Below are 9287 nucleotides of genomic sequence, written 5' to 3' on the forward strand. Positions count from 1 at the left end.
GTATAATAATTAATTAGAGGTGATATAGTAAAATTACGGAGTAGTAAAAATTTAAATGCAAAATATAGTGAAGAAATTACTTACTTTTAAGAGAGTAAAATAAAAAAATATGAAATATTTAATTATACATTTTAATAAGTATGGGTCCCACCATATTCAATAGAACTTAGGCATTATTGTAGTTAAATAGAAAAGGGAGGACTTTTATTTAAGATTATGGTTGTAATTAAATGAAAATGGGTTGGCTTTTTATTTTAAAATTGTTGCTAAGGTTCAACAAGTAAAGCATTAAAGATAATATAGAAAAGAAAGTTAATTCTACAAAAAGACCATTATATCATTAATCTTTTTATTAATACCTTTAAGCTACCATGTTGAAAGCAATGCTTCTATATAATAGAAAAGGAAAGAAAAGAGTGATTTTCCATATAACCCCACCCAAACTCGATTTGCTGCCAACAATGTTTAGGAGTAGTGCATTTCACCAAACTATGAATAATGATTTTCTCAATATGAAGATACCGTCGGCAGACGGTTATGAGAATTACTTTCTTTTTCACTAATCAGTCACAAGTCGACAATAATCCTCACTAAGACCACCAAAGAAAGTTACACATTTCAGTGGTATGAGCAGGCTCCAAATAAATTTTCAAAAGTTACTATGTGCATGCATTAGTTCTATGCTCAGAGTCATTAAAAGGACTCGATAGCTACCCTTAACAAAATACATTCCCTTACTATCCCAATGCCACATTCAAACCTCTACGCAAGGCATCATAATATTGGATGGAATTGGTCTAATCACTATATTTTGCATTTCAGAATATCAAAATCCCTTGTCGTTTCCCAAGCTTGAGCAAACTGGACACCATCATATCATCAATATCAGATTTGTTTTTAGCAGGAATAAAACGAGAACTAGTAATGAATATCCAGAGTCGATGTATATCGTATAGCATGTCCCATCTCCAATTTGACATAATTACCCACTGCAAAAAAATTTTGCCTTCACATTATGAGCACCTGACAATACAACAGACCCGTGTGGTCAAGTCCTTCTCCGGACCCTGCGCATACCAATATTAGACTCTAAAAATTAGAGTAAGCGTTTTTAATAATTTACTAAGAAGCGCATCTGGCCGGATCATAATATTCCATCCCCTCTTTACTAGCATTGCCATATTAAATTGGCTGAACCCCGAAAACTCATTACCTCTATGTCCTTTTTAGAACACATCATTTCATGAGAGCCAATGGATACCTTTATCTATCCCAACTGCAACTTTTTGTGTTTTCCTGTCTGCTCAAATACCATCACATAAAGCGTAATGCAGTCAATGAAAGCTAAAATGGATCACGAGAGACAAGAGTACAAAGGTCAACAAGTGACAGAGTAAAGCTAGTGGTTCCTCTCCACTTGAATTGAACACATTACAAGATCTGTTTCTTCAGGGAAGAAAATGCTCCTAAGAAAGTAAGAATACATCAAAAGTTTCAGAAAGGACTCATCATGAGTAGGGGGCTTCAAAGAGAGGAAAGAAAAATAAACGAATGCAAGTTTTACAGAGCATAGTATCACACAGTATAATTTATGGATCCATCAATAGAAGGTTAAACATACATACTCTTAAGTAGCCTCGTTCCGTCGACCAAAATTTCTTGCGTTGAAGGTTCTACAATAAGCCACCGAATGAACTTTGATAATTGAAGTATTGGTCCTTGCAATCCACTAAAAATGGCATCGATAGTAGCATCATCAACAACTCCATTGGCATCTTATGGTGTGGATGTGGAATTATTATCCTCTACAGTCCAGTATTTTTTGACTGCTACCAGTATTTTTTCGGGAACAAGGGGGCCATCTTCATGATCCATCAATTTGAAGTCCCATTTCATACCTCCTATTATCTTCCCTGCCTTAATTAGCACGTCTACGTTGTCTCTTAGAATAACAGCGCCTTCTGGCCGCAAAATACGGTCCATTTCTAAGAGAATGTCTTCAAAGTCACACCTCCATGATTTCAAAAAAGAAGAGTCGACAGAGGAATGTTAGCACACTAACTTGGCCAAAAGCACAAAAACAATGTTTTCTTCTTCCCCATTATATTCTGGAGTATATTTCCACATTAAAGGTGAAAGCAGCACAAAAAAAGGCAGCCCAGTTCACAAAGCATCCCGCGCTACCAGGGTCCGAGGAAGGGCCACGTTAGCATCAAGAAGAAACAATACTCTGGATTAATCAAACATACAGTTGTAGAATATACTATAGGCAGCCCCATGCTTGATTTTGAAGTTACTCCTTAGAATTACCCAAAAGTTTAAGCGGTTAAATATTTACTGGATCCTTCCATTATTACCGACCTATTTTTCCTTACCAATTTAGTAAATTTCTCCTAGTTGCTTAACCTATTGCTCTAGCATTGAATTCATATGTGGACAAACCAGTGAACCTCAGAACATGGCATTGATTTAAACTTATCTCTCAACTCTGATACGAATTAGAAAAGCTTTATTCATGCAACCGAGGTGTGGACTAGTTGTCAATGAAGTGGGTGGAGAATCATGAGGTTTCAGCCTCTTATGTTCAAATCCCACTGGAAGCAATAATACTATGTGATTTCTTCCCACCTGACTGAACCTAGGTAGACAGTTATTTGGAACTTGTGTTGGTGGGGGGACAGCTGGTACCCCATAAAATTGTTCGAGGTGTGCTCAAGCTGGCCCGGACATCACGATTAAAAAAACCGCTTACTCTAGATCTCCTTACCCAGAAGAGGTGGTCTAAGGGAGGATTATGTCACATAATCAAAGCAGACTCACTAAAGTTGACAAATACAAACATGATGCACCAATGAAAATTGCAAGTTGGTCTAAAAAAGACATGATTTTTATTCATTATATTATAGTTTTGCTAGTTGCATAAAGCTCAACTTCATAATGGGATTCAACAATTAATTAAGTGTACTCCTTCCAATCAGTTTATATCATGGTATTGACTTTTGACCGAGTTTAAGAAGTTAATTTGACTTATATATTATATTGGTGTTATTGAAGGAAACATATTAAATAATAGTTGAAAAGTTAGTTTGATCAGGAAACTAATCATATTGAAGTTTGACAATTGAATAGTCTGATTCTTTTGAATTTTTGGAAGTAGTAAAGGACACATAAAAATGGAATCATGTTAGAATGCCCTATAGATGAAATTTGAGATGGTGCTGTACATATATTCCACTGACTAATTCCTTTTATATCCAAATCCCAACCATGTCAGATTGACATCCATCCCCATTCTAAGAGCCACAATACTATCTAGGGCTCTTGATCTCAACGACAAACCAACTCAAATGCTGAAGTACAAGCAAGCAAAGGAAAAAAAAAGAGAGGAGACACTTACTTGTCCTTGTATAAACTGAAAAGATCATTTGCATGAATGAGATCATAAGTCCTTGGGTACGTAGAGAATGCTTCACACCTGAAACACAATATAACAGTTATCACAGGGTAGCTTTCAGCAGGACAAGAGGAAGAGAAAATCACTGAATAAAGTAAATCAACAGTTTGAACTACTTATGAAGTCACAAAAGCAATTTGTTCAAAGTAGCCCGTATATGATTGATATTCCTTTTATCATTGCCACAAAGCAGAAAAGATTGGAGTACCGAAAACAAATGCAGCAACTTCTATAGTTGTATATAGGTCTGTTGTCTGCATATGTGTAATTAAACTTCAAACCTTCTGAAACTTAAGGCCCCTTCTTATATTTACCTCTTCATCCGAAAGATCGTAATTTGAGCATCCTCTAACTCTAAGCTTATGTTAACAACTATACCTAAAGCAGAAATATAAGTGCAAACTAACATAGAACAAAAGTAACATTAAATCGAGGTCTTCTTTCATATGACAATTCCTTGATTCTTCTCAAAGTCATTGATATAGAGCAAAGGTTTCCTTTGATGGTCCTTTGCATTTAAAACCAAAGACTAGAGAATACGATCAATAATTATAACCACAAAAAAATATGGCAAGAGTACGGCTACTTCCTAGAAACGAAAAATGATTGTCTTCACAAGTTACCAAAGCCACAACTATACCAGATAAGTACATAATTGAGCATATGAGAGAGGACATTATGAGCATATGAGAGAGGACGCCGTACCAGTCATGATAAATTCCGATAAGCCCACGTTCATATATGACTCCCAATGTATTTTTCTCGGCTATCGTAGGCATAACATTCATAACCCACAACGTGGGAGAGTGAAGAGCTGCAGCAAAACCTCCAAGTCCAGAATTCATGTCCATGATATTACGGTACCTTCCCGTGTCGATGAGTTTGTTAATTTTCTTATAAGCACTTACATGCTTCTTCCACTTTTTGTTGTCTTCAAGATATGCCTCAATGGAGGCTCCAGAAACTAGTCCATTAGCAATTCTTGGGGGAACAGCAAAAAGTCTCTCAGGGAATGGCTTTAGACCCTCGACATCACCATTGCCTTTGCTTGGTGTTATGCATGCTTCCATTTTGTTGTACCTGATCAACAGAAGCAAAGTAATGAAATCCATGAAACTTGATCTTCAAGATTGAGTTTACTGCAATGTAAGTAGTATTAGATGAAATGGAAGAGTTTATGATTTACTTCGCTACGGTTAAAGGGGCCAAGCTAATAGGGTTAATGCTACATTGTCCATCACCAAGCAGATTTGCTTGGTAAGTGCACAATGTAAATGTTAAAGTATCCCACATCGGAAAAGGGATGGGTAATTGGTCTCCTTGTATGGACTTGAGCAATCCTCCCCTCATGAGCTAGCTTTTGAGGTTGAGTTAGGCCCAAGATTCATTTCTTTATCACGGTATCAGAGACAGACCCATCCCAAATCTCCCATCCAAATCTTTGTTCAACGATGTTGGGCCCCCACATTATATTGTCCACGGTCCAGTTAACGAGGGCTAGGCCTGTGGGGGAGTGTGAAGTATCCCACAATGGAAAAGGGATGGGTAATTGGTCTCCTTATATGGACTTGGGCAATCCTCCCCCCCATGAGCTAGCTTTTGATGTTGAGTTGGGCCCAAGATCCATTCTTTACAGTAAATATCCACCACATCATCAGATTCTCACAAAACTGTAAGTATAGACACTTCTAGATATGTTTCTGCATCCTGAGACTTTGAACACAGTTCATCTTGGAAAAGTTCACATCATTCCAAAGAACTTAAATAGCTTTAGCACTGTACGACAAAATCGATTTTTTTAAGACACCAATAGAGAAAACCTGGTGTACACTAGCATAAATTGACACCTGCATATAAAACAAATATATAGAATCATATAAAACTACTATATAAGCATGATGTACCAGACAACATCTGGATCTACTGATTTACAAAATGTAGCTTCAGAATCTTCCTGTGCAGAACGGCATGAGTCGGCATCCAAGCTTTTCTGCCAAATAGCAGTCTCTCCCTTCTCGGATTTCTTCTCCCAGCAAAGAAGTTTAGCAATCTCTTCAACCTTCCTTTGTTCTTCCTGAAGTTCCTCCTTGGGTCGTTGCCAGGCCTTGAAATTAGTCTTCCAGTTGATGGGAGGGCCAGAAAGCACCCAGTACCCACCAGGTCGAAGAACTCTATCAACTTCCAGCATGAGGATTCCATCTGCATGAAGAAAGAATAAGATATGCAACAAAAGAACTGCTAGCGAAAAGGTTAAGATTTCAATTAACCATAAAGAAAAAACAAGTAAAAGGAGAAACTAAAACCGGATGTCTTCCAAAATTTTAAAGGGTACACTTGTTCAAAATTGCAATTCGCTATCAAGAAGGTATTCTAACTACCACACAAGATTCATACCAGCAGCTCCCCATGGGATTAGACAACGAGAACAATGAGCCATATCAAAGGCCCTAGATGGATATGGCATTTTGATTGTTCCTAGCACGCCAATAACAGCAGGTACACCCCTTTCAAGAGCAAACTGAACCTGAGCTTCATGTGAGTCTCTTGGAGCAAATGACATTGAGATGACATTCCTTTTCCAAAGATAAGCACCCCAACTTGCGACCTGGTACCATAGAACATTGTTATTCAATAAATCCAACACAACATCAAGAAGTTTCTCCAAGTCAGTGAAGAAAGGGACAGAGATATCTTTTGCTATAAGAAAAGTTTTTCACAGCACAAATCATACCCCACAGCCAGTGTCCAGAGCAGTCCGAACAGTTCCATTTTGAATTGGGATTACTGAAGCAAGATGATCAATATACTTATCTGCTCCTTGAGGAAACTGTGTCCCTCCTCCAGGGAACCTAAACACATTACCTTCATACTGAATCCAGTTCTGAATGGCCTTCTCGACTGTCAAGCTCTTATACGGGACGTTGGCATATGGAACATAATCCCGACTTTTTGGCCATGGAAATGGGGTAACATACCCCTTAGGTGCTGGAATAAGGCAATGCAACTTCTTTTCTGGAGGCGGACAATGCCTTTCTCGATAGATCATATTTTCCCTTGGGAAGTGCATAGCACGCTTTTGATCTTGACATGGTGTATGATCAGTGTAACGAGGACGACACGGCTTAAATTTTTTGACTTCTGTTCCTGAATCATCGATACTACCTGCTTGGCCACCATGACTAGTCTCAAAATTGAGATTTGGTAGGACATTGCAGTTCTCACGCCTCTTGGTCACTGCCAGAGCTATCCTATCTCCCTTCCCAATGCCACTTCTCTGCCATGATCCAAGCAAATAGAAGAAGAAACAGAGACCAGCTACTACAAATATTGTCACACAAGTTCTGGTCCTATTGTCCCCTGAGATTTTGTTTGCCATTGCTGTCCTGAAATCATTTCTGCGCTGAGTTAAGAAAGTGAAGGAACTGAGCGCCGATATAGTGTGCTTTTATATGTACCAGAAGTATAGCTAGATGAGATCATAATCCAGACATCAAAATTTTCTGGGACTAACAAGACGAGCTCAATCTCTGTTAGGGTTTTCGGAGGCTACTCTATCCTAAACCCTAGCTCAGGTCTATATAAAGGTTAAGTTATTTTCTTGAAGAGACATCTTGAAATCCCATAAGCTTCTGGGATTTCATAAAGAGATGAGGCATAAAGTATTGCCTTTGTCAAAGCGGCCAGCCCACATTCCAAGCAATTAAATAAATCCCAAGGAGGTTCGCATCATCCTAGCCAAGAAACACACTGCTTCAATCCTTGAATCACGGAGATATTTCAAGAGAGAAGAATCACGAGATAAACAGATTTGTACTCAAAAACCTCATGAATAAAATCAATTTTTTTAAATTTATTTTGTGATTACAGTATATTTGTATTTGAGAAAAAACTCTTAAACACATAGTTCTACATTAATTTGCTCGTTGAGGTCTCAAAAGATCATAGATTTTGGTACTGAATGCTGCATAGTGTTTAAACTTCTAGAAATCAGTAGAAGTTAAAGCTAATTTGACAGGAAAATCAGTTAAAGCTCCTTTTTCTCCCTGATACTCCAATAACTGTAAATTAAGGTAGCAGGAGGACACCATTGAGTTTAAACACCCAGCAGTGTACTTGGATCAAAATTAAATCTTTTACTTGTTTGCCAGTTCTAATACACAAATGTTTAACAAACCAACCCATAAATCAAGCTTTCAAATAGGTTCTCTGAGTTTCCTTAACAGTAAACAGGTATATTAACAAATAACAGTGCACCAACTGATAGATCACCATTCAAAGCTACCAAAAAGAAAAGAGAGAAGAAACCTCAAGCCTAGAAATGATAAAATGCTAAAAACTGCAAGTTTTTTACACTCCAACTACACCTAAGAATTAAGAAGTTACTATGATACCCCCATAAGTAAAGATTTGAACTTTGTTAACTACACTAAGAAGCTAACAAGCTATTATCATGATACCCCACAAGAAAAGATTTGACCTTTATACTGTTAATCACTTGACAAATGAATCAATCACATAAAACTGAAAATAAAGATAGGAACTTTAAAATCAAGAATTTCAATGAATAAATGATAGATCAGCTATCGAGGGTTAAATCAGCAACCAATGGCATGAAAATTTTATTCTACACTTTCTTGCTGACCTTCCAATACAAAAAAAAAACAAGAAAAAAAAAAGAGCTTCCAACTCTGCTTTATTTTGCTTTACAGTCCACAGCAGAAACATGAAGCCAAGAACTGATACTTTCGCAGACTCAAGAAAATGGGTTTTCAAATTTCAACTAAACTAAGAAACTATTAATATACCCCATAAAAAGAAGATTTGAACTCTGAAGTGTAAATGGGTTTATAACTGTGATTCTTCCCATCTGTCTGGACAGAGTTACCAAATCTAAATCTGTGGCTGGTGGGAGTAGCAGATATCCCTCAATTAAGTCGAGGTGCGTGAAAGTTAGAGACTACGGTTAGTAAATAAAACGTGAAGTCAATGAATTAATCAAACTGACAATAAATATAGGAACTTCATAATGAAGAATTCAAATGATTGTATGGAAAATCAACTATAGAAGGTTATAAATCAGCATACCAATGGCAACTTTCTTAATGACCTTCCAATTCAGCTTTATTTTGCTTTACAGTCAATAAACTCAGCTTTAAAATTATCCCTTAAAATTAACCAAGAACAGAACTGCACCCAAGGGAGTGGAAAGTGGGTTGAGGACACGAGATGTCATGTTCAAAATTTAGTAGAGAAAAAAAAAAAATGTAACCTCCATGGACGGAGTAATATAATACCTTATCTTTTATTAATGAGAAGGGTAAAAATGCGGTAAATTTAATTGAGATGAAAAAAAATTGACAAAAACACCATAACTATAAAAAAACAATATTAACCAAGAACACAAGTACCGCAAGAACCTATTTTTTATCTTCCTCAATTTGGTTTTACTTGTGACTAATTTATCCTAATTAAATTTTTATTTTTACTTATTATTTTTAATATATTAAAGATCCGTTTAGCCATAAATTTGAAAAACAATTCTGGAATAAATTTTGAAAATAAAAAATAACTTTTTGTTGTTTTGCTTTTTTTTTTCACTTATCAACTTTCATTATTATTAAATATAACCCCAATCTTTAAATTTTTACACAAATCCCTTTTATTAACTAAATTCCGTAATTTAAAGAAAAAAAAATCAAATTCAATAAAATAATTAATTCAAGTGAAAATAAATAAGAATTTTCATCAACAAATTTAATAATATATAAAATATATTTATATCTATCAATCATATTTATCAAAATATATTTTTCTCTATTTAATCGATTATAAT

General features: G+C 36.1%; 1 protein-coding gene across 6 annotated transcripts; it reads right to left on the reverse strand.

The window, feature by feature from the left end:
• Window positions 1–1386: 1386 nt before the first annotated feature.
• LOC107877679 (probable methyltransferase PMT2) lies at window positions 1387–8724 on the reverse strand. 6 transcript variants are annotated; one of them, XM_016724400.2, is made up of 7 exons: window positions 8540–8724; window positions 6186–6854; window positions 5849–6059; window positions 5359–5653; window positions 4160–4534; window positions 3398–3475; window positions 1387–2011 (listed from the first exon to the last, which is right to left on the reverse strand). In XM_016724400.2, exons 2-7 carry the CDS (start codon window positions 6828–6830, stop codon window positions 1777–1779), a joined length of 1839 nt encoding a protein of 612 aa, XP_016579886.1. In that variant the 5' UTR covers window positions 6831–6854; window positions 8540–8724; the 3' UTR covers window positions 1387–1776. The 6 variants fall into 6 exon arrangements, with proteins under 6 accessions (XP_016579886.1, XP_016579871.1, XP_016579873.1 ...); XM_016724385.2 differs by having other exon boundaries at window positions 6186–7185; XM_016724387.2 differs by having other exon boundaries at window positions 6186–6849; window positions 8540–8720.
• Between the last annotated feature and the right edge of the window lie 563 nt (window positions 8725–9287).

This window comes from Capsicum annuum, chromosome 1 (genome assembly GCF_002878395.1).
Source record: "Capsicum annuum cultivar UCD-10X-F1 chromosome 1, UCD10Xv1.1, whole genome shotgun sequence".
NCBI classification, from domain to species: Eukaryota; Viridiplantae; Streptophyta; class Magnoliopsida; order Solanales; family Solanaceae; genus Capsicum; species Capsicum annuum.

Coding starts and splice junctions, on each gene's coding strand:
- LOC107877679 (XM_016724372.2), bottom strand. CDS start 8,321: ATGGGAAGAATCACAGTTATAAACCCATTTACACTTCAGAGTTCAAAT. Junction 6,850..8,259: donor TCAAATCTTCTTTTTATGGG/GTATATTAATAG, acceptor AACTCAGCGCAG/AAATGATTTCAGGACAGCAA. Junction 6,060..6,185: donor CTCTGGACACTGGCTGTGGG/GTATGATTTGTG, acceptor CTATGGTACCAG/GTCGCAAGTTGGGGTGCTTA.